General features: G+C 42.3%; 1 protein-coding gene across 4 annotated transcripts in view; it reads right to left on the bottom strand.

Annotated features, from left to right (window-relative positions):
- The window catches only part of MAPKAPK3 (MAPK activated protein kinase 3), a 50,582-nt gene extending 36,980 nt beyond the window's left edge, over positions 1-13,602 (bottom strand). The window contains exons 1-2 of one of the 4 annotated variants that reach the window (XR_008821405.1): positions 13,376-13,602; positions 12,001-12,351 (exon numbers count right to left, since the gene is read on the bottom strand). Coding sequence is in view for 3 of the 4 variants with exons in the window: in XM_056335611.1 (XP_056191586.1) it covers positions 12,001-12,225 (225 nt within the window). In the remaining variant the exon portion in view is untranslated. The remainder of the gene's footprint in view (positions 1-12,000; positions 12,352-13,375) is intronic. The other 3 variants (XM_056335611.1, XM_056335612.1, XM_056335613.1) reach the window with 3 other exon arrangements.
- Positions 13,603-15,360: the final 1,758 nt, after the last annotated feature.

The following is a 15,360-nucleotide window of genomic DNA, read 5'->3' on the forward strand; positions in this document are numbered from 1 at the left end:
CATAGGAGTCTATTATTTGTTTAGGAAAATGCTTTATAAATGTAATTAACTCATTTTTTAAAAGCGAATAGAAAAGAGTAAAATTTCCATGAGTTTTGTACCAGGGACACCAATCACTCTATGCAGATGCAAGCTGAAATGCAAAACATCAGCCCAGATTTCTGCACGATCATGCAACAAAATGTGCATAGGAATCTAAAAATTGACTACAGTCCAAAGGTATAAGGTATAAGGTATGAATAATTTGCAGATTTAGATCAAATGTAGTTTGGAAGTGTAAATTATCTTGATTACAGTTAATTTATTTTTTAATTAATGTTTAAGTATTATTTGAAGGCTTGAACAGACATCTTAAGACAACTCAATGCAACCTGATTTCTCAGTAGGGTCAGCACATTTGAAAAGACATCCCTCCTTTGAATCATTTCAAATTAAGTAGTTGAAATTGAGGCAGCTCTACTCTGGTGAACTCTTATAAAAAAAAACTCTGATGTACTAGGGCGCTTTGAAAGATACCATCCTTCAGAGAAGGTGAGGAACCTTTGGGTAATACGAAGCAATCATAAAACAGGACCTTGATTCATATTAATAATATATTAACAGCACTAATCTCAACCAAAGAGCATTTAATGCACTTGTGCATATAAAGGAGTAATGTCATGCAGTTGTCTACTGGTAATCCCTTTCACAGCAGGAAATCAAATGAAGATGGAACACATTAATGTTATTCATTTTTAATATAAAACAGTGCAATATTCCTCAGTGATGTAGGTAGTATGTTGTGCACATGAGAAGTTGATGACTAGCAGTGATATTAACAATACCTTCCCCTACCAAGTCATCCCTATTTTAACTTGCTCAAATGCAGGTCTGTAGATGAATTTTAAAAGACAGAAATGACCACTTTGGTCTGCTGAGTCAGAGCATTCTCAAAAAAACAAAGATGAAGAAATCTCATCTGGAACAAGCACAACTTGTGTTAGAAAATGATTGTTCAGCACTTAACACAGTCATAGCACAGTGAGTGGGCTCAGGTGTTCACATTTAGAAGGTTTACATAAACAAAACCTGAGAATACAAATCTCCTCATGACCTTTGATGCTTGGGATAGATGGGAAAGATGACATGTAAGAAACTCCACATTCAGCAGTAGCATGGATCCTTTCCATCCTGTCCTTAGAGGACTGCCACACATACCTTTCTCACACTGACTGTATCCAGGCTCCAAGCTCAACCATTCTCCTCCAAAACTGCCCTCCTGTGAAACATGCTCCTTTGCTTGTAGAATGCTGGCAAACTCCTGCTTTAGTCTTTAAACTGTCTTACAGAGTTATTAACTCATATTGCCAAAAATCAAGACTGTCACTGATACCAAGAACCAGCCTGGAGTATTTTGATTTAACAAAAAATTATTAATGCTGTGTTGGATGTTTTATTGAACCAACACTTGTGAGAACTTTCTCCGTACTTCCCCTGTGAGACTTAGCTGTTGTGCACTAACACACAACACTGCATTCACCCTCCCTCACACCCCCACAACAGTGATTCAGACAGCAGAGAGGTGGGAAAGACTCAGAATTAATTGCTCTTGTATAAAGTCTTTTACCAATAATGCATATCACTGTTTTCTCCTCCTCCGTACTGCAGTAAGAGATTAGTTTTTGTAGATCTTGAGTGTCACTTCCCATTTTTCAATGATAACACAGGCATATAGGCCCAGCCCAAGTTAAGTCACACTTGCCTGCCAAAACAGAGGCACCTGGCAATCACGGTTTCTTAAACGCAACTGGAACTGCAAGTCACTCTCACACTCCCTCTGCTTTCACGAGGCCTTTAATCACAGCGTCTCAGCAACAGGAAGAAGTTATTACAGAGCTGAGACTGGAGGAAAATTCCACTTGATACTAATCCACAGGAACTGAGACTGTTTCTAAATTAATTGACCTTTCCTCATCTACCACTCTCACTTTGTCAGCCTGCTTCCTTGCACTCTGGTGCCAGAAATCCTTTGAGATGCTACTTTGTACGTTTCCAAACATAAAGAATATCAACCACCTAACTAAATGTAATAAACCTGGCAAAACACCTAATTCTGGTAGACAAGACAGCTATCCAGAGATTTTGCCCTTTGTAAGAATGACTTGCATACCACAAACTCCAATGCAGAACCAGATACTTGTTAAGAAAGTGACAGAAATAAACAATAAGAATACAACCAGCTATCAAAAGTGGGCTGCAATTCTATTCTAAGTTGCAGATACAAAATTTAGTCTTTAGAAGTCATTAATAGGCATCCAAAAGATTGAATTAAAACTGTGCGTGCACTTGGGTCCATGATTTCATTATGTATTTGAGCCAGCTGAAAGCATGAACTTCCCATTTCTCTAAAGTTTCAGCTTCTAGTTTTAACTGTCTTCAGCAGTTGCTTTTTACCATAATTTCTATTAAAGGTGAAAATAAGCAGTAGAATGTGCCAAAAAAGAAATTTCACCAACATTACACTCTTTGCACTTCCATGAGCCAGGTCTTATGAAGTGCCTTCCTGTCCTGCCCTTCATAAGACGAAAAAAAGAATAAAAAAAACCAACTAAGTATGAATAGCCCTTATGAAAAATCCATTTCACTTTATGTTTATACTCTAATTTAGACAAGAACAACTCACCCAGGAAGACACACCCTGACATGAAACTATTATGCAAGTGACAGACATTACCCAGAGCTACAGCCGTCCATGAAGCTAAGATGGAAGTTCCACCTCCCTATGGAGGGTATTTTACACCTGCAGCACCAATACAATTTACACAAGAGACACAATAAGGTGCCTTCTGATGCTCTAAGTTTCATTACTTATCCTGACAGTCTTGTAATTATAAATTGTAATAACACGATCTAGAAAACCACAGCTAGATTTGTACAGTATATTGAAACAATGGGGGTTTTCCTTTGCATTTGCAATAGTCAGAAGAGCACTGCTTTTTCTCTCCAGATCTTCACAGCATCACTACCACTCAGCTCCTGAGGCAATGAATTTCACAGGTTAACTACGTATTAGAAAATACTTTTTAACAATGCAATTTTCCAAGGTCAATAGGAGTGAGGCTTAGTTCCCACCCTAAGGGGATGGGTTCCTCAGAAAATCCATCTGAGCAGGTTTAATTGGAGCAGGGTTCACATTACTGGGCAAGGTAAAAGGACTGATCATTTTTCATGTTATCATTCATAAGCAGACATTGAATATGGGTCAGAAAGAATAGTGCTCTACTCACTGCTACAGGTTTTGCATGTATGCAAGTACTATTTTCTTCAAAGAAAGAAAAACTATTTAAAAAGCAGAGGACAGAGCAGTGCCCTTCAGAACAGAGGGCTTGAAAGAACAGGAAGCTTCTAAGGATCAAGGAACCATCAAGCCCCGTCACCCTCCCAAGTGTCGAATTTTGACTGTAAATTGATTGGAAAGGGAAGAGTAGAACAAAATGAAAGGCTTTTACTCTTCACAAAGACAATGGAGATGTTGTACTGTAGCATGGCTGCAGCAAGGGCCTCTACCGCGGCAAGGCAGCTGAGCCAGAAAATGCAGCCTCCTCCCCTCCCTACCTTCAAGCGCTGACATCTTTGGTGTTAACAGCTCGGTTGCTGTGGAAACCAGACTGCTTTTGACAAAGCCACATTGACTAAAAGCAACATGTGGGAAAATGGAATAAGGCCCCAAGAGAAATTAATCCTTTACAAGAAAACTAATAAATACATTTTTCGTTAAAAATGAAGCAAGTGAACAGTAGTATTTCTCACCATTACAATTACAAGCAGGAAGAACACTAGCAGCTATAGCAGTACCAAACACCAGGCCTTGTGGCACTGCAAATGGAATTTTAAGGACTCATCATCCCTGAAATATATGGTAGATGTGGTGCTAAGGAATACACAGGAGTCCCACGCAGAACCAGATGCACAAGGCGGCTGCTCCCTATCCAGTTTTCAACTCTTCTCCTTTGAAAACAAAAATAAAAACCAAATCCACTCCACAGTGTAACAGAAACCAATGGCAGCTACAAATCACTAGTCAAGTGCTTTCATCAGGCTTACAGCTGATTCACACCTAGGCAAACTATGCACCTCAGCCAAAATTTCACCACACAGGAAAGTTCAGTGGATGAAGAGCATGAGTCACTCCACATCCTGCCATTTCCTAAGAGTTTATATATTTCAGAAGTGCTGTCCAAAAAACCAAATAAGAAAGGTTTTCTGAGCTCCCCCCTTACAATGGGCTTAATAAATTTGTCCTCAGCCCTAGCTGACACAGACCCCAGGAGCTGCCTTAGGGCCTGTTACTTGGAATGCCAGCATACTTAAGAGAGTATTCAAGAAAAAAAAAAAAAATCCTGGGGAAAAAACCCATGGGAAGAGCCAGAGTTTCAACTGGCAAGACTTTAAGATCTGTGAACAGTGCAACTTTAGTAAGACTGGCTCCTTAGCCATCTGAAATGTCTTGTAAAAATGGCACATTTGGGGTAGTTTGTTTGGGTTTAAGTTCAGCAAGCAAACTTTTCTGGATGAAAAACCAATTTTACATAAATATTTGCTTTTTCTCTTAAAACAGGCCATGAAAGCTTCGATGCAAAATGCCATACATTACAAAGATTCAGGAACTAGAAGACCATGCGTGATTTACATGCTGAGCAAGAATTCTCTTCCCCTTCACTCTGATGTATTAAAATGCTGGAGCGTTATAGCTTAATCTCATTTACAGAGCTTTGAATCATCTTAAGTACTTAGGAAGTCTGTGTAAAATACCACAATCCACACAGTTTATACACTAATCCAGACAGACCACACCACCAGCTTTCACTGGTGCTGATGGAAAGAAGTTCTCACGGTTTTCCAATTAAGTAAACAGGTCATCTACTCTCCACCTCCAACACTGGCCCCATCTCTGCACTTTCCTTTTCATGAATGTCGCCACATCTTCCTACAGTGTAAGAGCCACAATGCAAACAGTTCAGACAACTCCACTGTACCCAAAGAAATGAGGATAGCTATGCAGACAGCTATACTGTTACTACTAGAATATCACACATGATCCTGAAGTCTGGCATTCTAAAGACACACTTAACATTGAAAAATTCCATAACCAGGAAACATACACACTTCACAGGAGAAATGGCAACTTTTTCAGTCAGGCAAATAGTAACTGCAAAAACATTTAGGGATGCAAAATGTTGCATATGATTGTGTAAATAAATCAACAATTGTATCTTTTTTTTTAATAATGACTGTATACAGTTAAGATTAACACAAAACAGTCTTTATATGCAAGAGACTAGTATATTAAGTTTCTCAAAAGCACACTGGCTTTTGCTCCCAGCAAGAGTGACATGCTCCTTCTTCGTGTTTCCCATGAATTTATAACAACATGAAGATAATCTCTTTTTTCTGTTGAGACTTAACTGGCAGCAAGCTATCATGAGAAGTCATTTATTTGCAGACCAGGCTGCTACCATACACAGAAAAAAATATACTAAGGAAAAAATGATGCATGTGAGCTGTGATATTCAGGTGTGGCCCTGATCTTCCCAAATTAGATGCTATCAGGTTTTTCCAGTCTGGGCATCTCTGTAGATTGTATTACTGTAAGTAAATGAGGTTGAAGTACACTTGTCTTGTAAATGAACTTTAAAATTCTTGCTTACTGTTCCCTTGCACCAAAGCTGATTTGCAAAATCCAGTTATCTGTAATGAGACTCCCAGCTACCATGAATCAGTGAGGTTTTACTTCAGTTAAATGGAATAGGAAGTTTTAGACTCTAAAGGGAGGAGGGGAGACAGAAGGGTCTTCCAGTCCAAAGGGGGCATCAAGTGACCAGTTGTGTCTGACCAGTACACACACGTGCTCTCTCTTTAAGCACCTTCCTCGCAATTGAAATAAGATACGTATCTATAATACTTCCTCAGATCTTGGAACCTGGGTGATGGCAGGGGAACACACCTTGATCTTCCCAAGCTTTGCTGGTACCCAGAAGTCAGGGTATAACTTGTGCCAGCTTGCTAGCACACTAGAAAAAAAGCACAGAAACTGCAAAGTATAGTTTTGTTTTTTTCAAGATGACCTAATGGTTCACAGCATTTGCCTTTCTGTTTGCACTTTTTAGGCTTAATGAACTGCCATTGAACCTAGTAAGAATTTACTACACATGGTTCTATTATTTCAGACCAAGCCCTGTTTTGTTTTGGTTTTTTAATTATTTGCTGTATTTAAAATAATGACAAAACCAGTCAATAACGTCAGATTTTAAGTAAATTGATAAAATCCACCTTTTTAAATTAACTAGTCCAACTGACACTCCAGAATGTACATATTTGGGCCAGAATGGCACCAAGTGCTCAAAGACTCAGGTCTTGAATGACTCACTGGTTTAAAAACAATTCTTGTAGCAGTAGAAATGACCCACTTTTTAATCAACTGAAAGTTATTTTAGGTATTTTATGCATATTTACGTAATACTTACCAAGATTGGCACTGAAGGATAAAATTCAAGGACCTATGCTATCTGTATTTTAGGTACTCCTCCATACACTGGGGGCTGCCATTTAAGTAGAACTTTTTTGAACTCACATTCATTCTACACTGTATCTGGCTTTGATCTACAACACACAGCTCCTGAAGTTTATTACTCATACTCAGCTGTGGTACTGATACTGAATTTCCTGTAGCATGAGATAAACCAGTATAAATAGGCTGCAGGAAACATGGTAGGTAAGAGTGAACTACAGAATAAAAGTGCCAGTTTCCTCAAGAAACATACAACTGCTCCTGTAAAGCAAGAGCTCCTTCATTCTGCACAAAACCCAACCAACACTTGGTTCCCCTGAATTCCCACCACAGTTCTGGCTTAGTATAATGTTATTTTTCTAAAACATTATTTTCTAAATAACATTCTAAAAACGCTGAAATGTTTAATTCCTAACCTGGCATAATTTTCTTGTCTTCTAAAAATCCAACGTACAGCACGTAAGAAGATAGTTAATATTTCCTATTCCACAATCAATCATCAGACCTTCACTTTCACTGTATGCATTGCCTTCTCCACTGCTACATTCTTTTCCTTGATCATAATCTTATTTCAGGCAATAAACAGGGTATTTTACAAGTACCAGCTATTTAGATAACTTGCAAAACAAATACTTTGGACTCTACAGTCTCCTGTTTGTGAGCAATCATGACCCAACTTCACGGTATACTAACTGAAAACAGACTACCCAGCAATTAGCTTACGTGATACAGTATTATTTAACATAATCAGAAACATTAAAATTGAATGAGAGACAGAAACATAGCTCAAGACTAAAGGAAATTAAGGTGTTGCAGAATGACTATCTTTCTCCACAGTGACTCCACTTAACATTCTCTATATAGTTTGTCCAATGCATGGTTTCCAAGATCCACGAAACATTCCTTAAATCTAAGCAAGGAGCCTGTTAATTTTTGTGTTTGCTTTTTGCTTTATTTAACATTTGGGCTTCACTTATTCGTCTTCAAATCAGCAAGTTGCATACACTGCATTGTTGGCACTTAGCAGCAAAGGACATTTTCCATGAGGCAGGCCATGGCTTATCTCACTCTTTATTCCAGAGAACAAGATCTATGTGTAGATGTGGCACTTAGGGACACAGTTAGGGGTGGACTTGGCAGTATTAGGTTAACGGTTGGACTCTATGATCTTAAAAGCCTTTTGCAATCTAAATTATTCTGTGAGCTAGCAGGTCCATTCATATATACCCCGCCTTAACCCAGAGGTCTCAGATGACTGGAAGGCAGCTGCAGTATACAGCACACGCACAGCACTGCAGAGGAGAAGCACTTTACCCACTGCCATACTGTTTTTCAGGAGAGCTTTCATACCAAAAGTACCAGTACACTCATAACCTATGTACTTTGTTTTCCTTGAAGTTCCAAGGGTCTTTTTTTGCTGCTATGCCTAAATTTTCCTTCCTTTTCTTCTCCTGGAAAGAAGCAACATCTGTTTACTGAAAAGTGAATAGTATGCCAACGACATGTAGCACTGTTTTTACAGCCTGAAACATCCACCAAAATCCTGAAGCTGCAGATGCAGAGAATCCCAATACCCCAGAAGAACACTCTAAAACTCTCTTTTCTTAATCCCAACTCTGTCTGAGCCCTTTCTACCATCTTTCACAAAAATTAAGTAGGTCATCAAATGCATTGAAATATTATTTTGACACCGTTTAGCAGGAATTTGTGCCCCCCCAAAAAAGAAAAAGTAGTGAGCGAAAAAGAAAGAACAATGTAGGCTGGGGATTTTTTTAATGGAAGGCAAATCCCAAGAGTTCACATTTATCCTCACAGGTAGTCAGCTATATCAGTCTCCTCCCCTCCCTAAAAACAGGGAGGAGTGTGAAAAACAGCGGAGAACACTCAGGCTGATGACAGTGTTAAATGAGAGGAGGTTAAGTTTTAGCCCCGCAAGGTAAAGTGAACAGAAGGGGGCAGGCTGGCAAAGAAGAGATAAAAATAGAAGAGTGACTAGACTTCACTTGACTGCTATTTCTGGACCAACTACAGAAAGAGATCTGAGAAGGTTTTATATTTGTAAGGGAGAGAGAGACTAAACCATAGTTGCCTTCTAGAAGGCCATAGTCCTGCACAGCACTTTTGTTTATGCTTCTACTTTTCTAAATCCCTGCATTCTCACTATTTGGGAACAGTGCTGTTCAGCCAAAATGCCATTATGTATCTAAGTGAGTAACCAGATGAGATTTTCTGGAGCAGGACAGCAATGCATGTGGCATTTCAATCTAACAGAAACAAAGCTGACAGCACATTGTAAAAGTGTGTAGCAAATCACAATGCCAAGCAAGAGCAAACTAAGCCACATAATACTTTACGAAAATAACCAAAGCCCTGCAGCATCTCTGAGAGGATGTCTGGTGTTTTCCGACTCCAAAATGATGAGTGAAATCCTAACTAGTTCCCATTATGGACGTAGACTGAAGATGTCAACAGGGACCTCCCAAATACAGTATGTAGTACTTGACTGACATGTGGCTCCAGGGATGAATGTTTCTGCTTGTTGGAGCCCTTTTCTCTTGAGTACCTCAGTTAAAATTCCTTCAACTGAGTAATTTCTATCCAGACCCTGGCTGTGCTGGCTTTGTTCCCATATAAAAGAAAACCTGCAGGCAGAAAGCAGCGCCATCTGCCAAGTCAGAAGCTGCTTTAATGGGCAAGTTTGGTGTGAAGGGGAATAGACTATTATGCTTTATCTTCAGCAGCAGGAGTGATGTTTTTCCTTTGCCAGGAGTAGGTTACAGTGAGCACACTCACACCTGAGGTATTTGTCCACAAATATACATAGATCTCAATGGATACTGCACAAGCAACCTCCAGGGGAAAAAAAAAAAAGAAAAAAAAAAAGATATCCATCCAGCATCCCTTTTTTCCTGTTCAACTTGCAATTCAATCTTTACATTTCTCTTTACCTGTCAGACCAGTAGGGGTTTTTCTTCTGTGACATCTTCATCAGCCTCCACTTTCTATTCCTGTAAGTGAATGATAAGCTTGCCATCACACCTAGGAAGAATAAGCAGTGGCAAGGCTGAAAAGTCAAGGCCCTATTGTCCCTACGCAGAGAATTATGCACCGAAGCTGTTTCTGAACATTTTTTTCCTCAAGTTTCTTGTCCCTTTTCCATAACTGTTTTGACTGGATGGTTTGCTCTGAAGTCTCATCTGGAGCAGGACTGGAGACTTGCGTGGCCCAGTTCAGGTTTCATAAGAAACAATGGAAAAGCTTCCTCTGAATATCTTCATCCTTGCAAATATCTTCAGGGCTCAGAAAAAAAAATATCTTTCCATTCTTGCCAATTAACTAAGCTCAGCTTTTATCTCTCCTTGTTGGGTTATCTTCTCATTAGACCATATTTGGAGAGAACAGTGGATTCTCTCTGGGCTGCTGGCAGTTTTACTTAATTGCATATTTAACTTTTTATTCAGCACTTAAACTCATAACGATGAGAAATACATACACGCAAGCAGCAAACTATTATCTGCCATTTAAACTCCCTAAAGAACTCGAACATCTTAATATATCTGTCCCTTTCAGAAGAAAAGTGCACCTATTCCACAGCTGGTGGGGTGGGGGCTGGGGAACATAAAAAACACATATATAACAATTTCAGTGATATATTAGTCGTAACTGACAAACCGCCATTTTGGGAAGGGGGGATGGGGCGGTACTTTTGTCCTTAATATATTTTAAAAGTTCTGAAAAAAATCAACCAATTCAATGACTGCTGAACAGACACTGGTATTACAAGGATCTACTATAGATTTATCCTCCCCATCAGGCAGAGCACATTGTCAGGGCACAGCAACTTTACTTCTCTTTTCCCCCTCCACAACTCTGAGCACTGAATTTAAAAAATATAGTTTACAGATGCTAATATTATCCATAGGAATGTTTGTCCAATTTGATTCCAGAGCTACAGAATTTTCTGTGGAACACACTTGTTGCCACTGGACCGTGCTCTGGAATGGCAACTTTATTTTAAAATGCTTCCAGCCCTTATGACTGCAAAACCTTTGAAGTATGAATGGTCTACAATCAGGAACAAAGCCTCTGAACTCTTCAGAAACAGCAAACAGTTTCAGTATTAACTATTATCCTTCATTTCAATATGCTAAGTATAGAAATTAATGTTGATAGCCCTTCAGAAGGTTCTAATTAATGGATCACCTCAGAGCTGTAAAAACCTGACACTCCCCTATGCAGGCGCAAAACCCCAGTACTTCCAGTCTGTTTGCCAAAACCTCCACTTTCCCCATGATACAACTTCTGTGAGTCAGCTACATGAAGCTAATACAAAAAAACAGTGTGATAATGAAAATGAGTGTGTTGGAAACATGTGAATTAATCAGCATGTTATTGTATTATAAGCTTTTCTAGTTCCTCTATTAAAAATCTTTTCAATACACAAGGCTACCAGATGTTTCCAGTTTGCTCTGTCAAAGTGCAAAGGCTTTGCTGGGGACAGCAGTTCCAGCTCAGTGAAGGTAACACCATACCCAGACCTTGGCAAGCCCTCCAGCTGACCACTAGCAGATTTGTCCTGCTGTTAGCAAACATGGAGCGTGAGGTTTAAGAAAAGGAAGGGTACCTGCAAGCCTTCTAGACATCCCAGCTAGTAAGATTAACACCAGCAAGGACTCAGTAACACTCTTAAGTAATTCTCATGACAATTACTTCAGCTGGTTTTCCATCTTGCTATACAGAACCATCCTTGTTCTCATTTGAGGTGCTTTTTTCTGACAGTGTGGTTTAAAAGCATCAGGGAAATCTTCAAGTTTAAAAGCTGCAGAGCAAAAGGCAGGTAAGCTTTATGTTCTCTTAATGAATGGTTATTGCTCCATTTATTTAAGTGGTACTTATCACCATAAATATCTACTAAACCTACTTGCTATACTGGTGTAATCAGTGCTTTCCCAGCTAATACCCTTCTTTAAATGGATTGCAAGAATAAACAGGAGAATAAGTGAGTAAACAACTAGGAATACCCCTTAAGAAAACTCTTCAAAGGGAAGAAAGCCTGAAGACCAATGAACACTCAAAAACTTCCCAGTTTAGGCCTATTTAATTGCACAAGATCCAAAATAGTTTCCTTCCCAAGTACTGCATAATATGTTCATTCAAAATCACAGAACACACTAAGACACTGTTCTCTCTCCTATTTTTTGTCTTTTAAATATGAACATGTGAATTTTACAGCTGATAACATTCATCTGAAAACTCACACAGAATATTCTGGAAAAGACTCAAGTTTGGACTACAGTGTTGTAAGTAACAGAAAACAGCTCCACATATTAAAATTCTTTAAGCAGCACCCTTTGTGAAATGTAAGCAGCAGAACAAGTAGCTTTCACAGGGCTTTTGAAGTGAACTCTGGCCTCCAAACCATAAATAAAGAAAAAAAGAAAAAGCCTACATACCTTCAAAGCACATTTCTGGCCCGTCTCCTTGTTGAAACACTCCAGTACTTTGCCATTGACTCCTAACCCTAGCACCCGTTTGGAGAGTTTGTAGTCATCCGTAACTGCGTGTTTTTTTATCTCTAGTTTGACATGGGCTGGTCCCCCAGGCAAGGATTTCACGCTGCTCTTGCTATCCACGTGACTTTCTGGCTGGGATTCCTGTTCACCTTCACTTTGTTCCATATCAAGGAAGAGTCTGAGATGACAGAGATACCCAGCAGATTCCCTGTGGGGTACACTCGGCCGAGTCCCTCTTCTTAGGCAATCAAGCCCTGTGCATCAAACAGTCCATTTGCTCGCCATTTAGTCCTGAGTAAAAATGTAAATGAATATTAATAATTAACATCAGCTAACTGTTCTCTCACCTGACCACTTCTCTCTCTTCCTTTCTTAACAAGATGATCAGGCACTAGAGAGACCAAAAGTGGAGGTTCAGCACAGGAAAGTACATTTAATTTAGCTTTACAGACCAGTCACCCCAGTTCCAATATATACTATCTATCAGTCTGCAGTTATAAATTACTGCTTTTACTGCAACAAGTGCTTGTGCTGAGTTTTGGAGTGAAGTCTTACTCAGCTAAGCTCTGTACAACTGAACAGAGGTAGCTTCTGCTTCAGGGAGCTTACAAACCTGCATCAACAACCTGTTGCCTCAATGTTTTACGTAGAGATCTCCACAACTGTCCCCCACCTCATCCCAATATTCCAAGTTACGCAAGTGAACCACAAATACCTGGATTAAACCCCTGGGCAGGCATCAAACCTGATGCTGGCCAGCATTTACTGAATTGTCCCGGTCCACAGAGCAAGGGGCATGTCTGATTACTTCGGGGACCATCAAACCACCCAAAAACATGGGTACACGGAGATGCAACAGCGTGGCTCCCAAAGCTGAGGGGCTGCCTGACGCTGCTGGGCACCAGAGAGCCCCGGGCCTTTCAGGAGTGCGGCCCCGGGGGAGGTCCCAGTCCTAGGGCCTCCAAGCCCCCCCCCCCCCTTAACACGGCTGAACCACGAGCAGGCAAAGCCCCCCAGGGAGGCTGCAGACCGTTCCTCACGCAGGGGAGCTGCCGGGCCCGAGGCCTGGCCCTCACACAGGCGCCCCGGGCGAAGGAGCGGCTCCCTCAGCGCCGACCGGCGGCGGGGCCGCTCCCTCTGCCCCTCACACTGCGGGGCGGAGGGCGGGAAAACCCTGAGGTGAGATGAAGCAAGGTGAGGCAGGCCCCATGGCACGCAGCGGGGGTTAGCGGCGACGGGGAACCGCCGGGGTATTAACGGCGGAGGTGGAAGGAGGAGGGGGCTCCACCGCTGGGCCCCACCGGAAGACGGTTACCTGCCCGTGGCGGCTCAGCGCGGCCCCAGCCGAGGCTTCCCGGTGCGGAGTCCCGGAAGGCGGGGTCTGCCTGGGCCCGCCCCGACGCCCTGGGCAGGTGCGCGCCGCCTCCCCCCAGCCAGCGCTGAGGGGAGGCCGCCGCCGGCGGGGCCCGAACCGCCCCGACCCCGGGGGAACCTGCAGGTTCCCCCGCGGTCGGGCCGGGCCCCGCGCGGGCTGAGGGGGGAGCGGGAGGCCGGAGCTGCCTCATTCCCCGCCCCCCCGCACCACCCCCGCAGGGCGGGCGGTGCCCGGCGGCAGGTTCCCCGTGGAAGGTGGGGAACAGCCCCTGCACAGGGTGGTGTTTGCCAGGCATCGGCCACGTTAGTTAGCTATTGGGATGAAATGGCCCTGCTGGGGGGGAACACGAAGGCGGGGGCGAAGCTGCCTCGGCGGCTCCGAGCTTGTGCGGCAGCGCGCCCGCGCGGTGGCGGGGCCGGCACGGCACGGCACGGCACGGCTCGGCTCGGCCAGGGGCACCGCCGGCCGCCCCCGCCACCCCCGGCTCGCTTTAGGAAGGGGGAATGCATTGCCCCTTCACTCCACACCCTGTTTGCAACAGTGGGGGTACGGCTGCGGAGCAAAGCGCTCGGTACTGGGCAGGCTGTGATCCTTCAGACGCTGCGGCCGCCGAAATAGCCGGTGCTGTTACAAAAGGCGACCTTATCTGCCAAATAAGCGGTCGGTATTTCCTTGCGTTTTGGTATGTACAGTCAGGATATTAAAATATTAAAAGCGACGGTTCCCACAGCAACTGTCACTCATCGCTGGTGCGCAGCGTGTAGTTATAGGGATGTGAAATGCTGAGTTTTTTCCTACATGCAAAGATGAGTCATGCATTGAAATGGTGCTGTGTTTGTATCACTGGAAAGAGCTTAAAGTTCACATGCCTTACAAGTTAAAAATACATTTGTCATTTTACATAACGTAATGGCATCTGGAGTTCTAGCGGTTAGGAAAATAATTAAAAGGGCTAATGAGTCCTTTCTCCAAGGGATAAAAAGTAGTTCAGCTCAGCAGGATGCAGATCTGCAGTGTATCGCCACGTGATGTGACACTACAGCTATTCTGCCTCAGGTTTCCCTTCCAGGCTTTCAGCAGTTCAGTGACTGGAGGGCCCAGTTCCCCTGATTCAGTTTGCCTATTCTGGGCTAATCAAATCCCAGAGGAAAACAGCTGTTTCCCACCTTTCCTTCTTAGGTTTGGCTTCCAGACTTCGTAGGCTTTGCACCACCTCCCGCTGTGGCAATCTCAGGGAAACATACACATCACTGTAAGCTCTCAGGTTGCAAACCTCCAATAACACTGCTCTGCAGTCAGCAGCTCACTCTTATTTTTCCTTCCCACAGCTTCTGCCTGTATTTCCTGTTCTGTTTGTCCTGGATGGTAATTTCCTTCTCTTTGCAACAGTTAACTATAATCCTCTTCCCAGCTCACAGTGACCGGGGGCCAGACCCTTCAGAAAATTTCTATATACCTCTGCTGTCCTCTGTATTGTAGAATTTGAGAAATATACCCATTCACACCGATTTGTAGTTCCCATTCCCGACCCTGCTTCTGATCTTTCCATGTAACTTACACAAAAGTCTATGGCTGACCAAAGAAAGAGAAGTTACAATGGCTAGCACACTGAAGACTGCAGAAAGAAATTTATGGCTCTATTCTGGGAAATATTAAATGCTGCAAAAATTCCAAACAGATGTCTACTTAAGGGCTTGCTATTTTTTACGGAGTGTGTCAGAAGCAAGGAATTTCATTAAGAAATTATGACTCTCACTATTACAAGAATGAGTTTCTACAAAGTAAGCTTTGTGTGGAAATAAAGGAGGAAAAATGAGGGAATAAGACAGGATTCTTCTGTGTGAACTTAGTTGGTTCTACATGTCTCTGTTACAGTCTCCCACTGAGAGAAGTTCAGCTGGTAGGATACAAAACACATTTTACAA

The sequence above is a fragment of the Falco biarmicus genome, chromosome 4 (assembly GCF_023638135.1).
Source record: "Falco biarmicus isolate bFalBia1 chromosome 4, bFalBia1.pri, whole genome shotgun sequence".
Classification (NCBI taxonomy): Eukaryota; Metazoa; Chordata; class Aves; order Falconiformes; family Falconidae; genus Falco; species Falco biarmicus.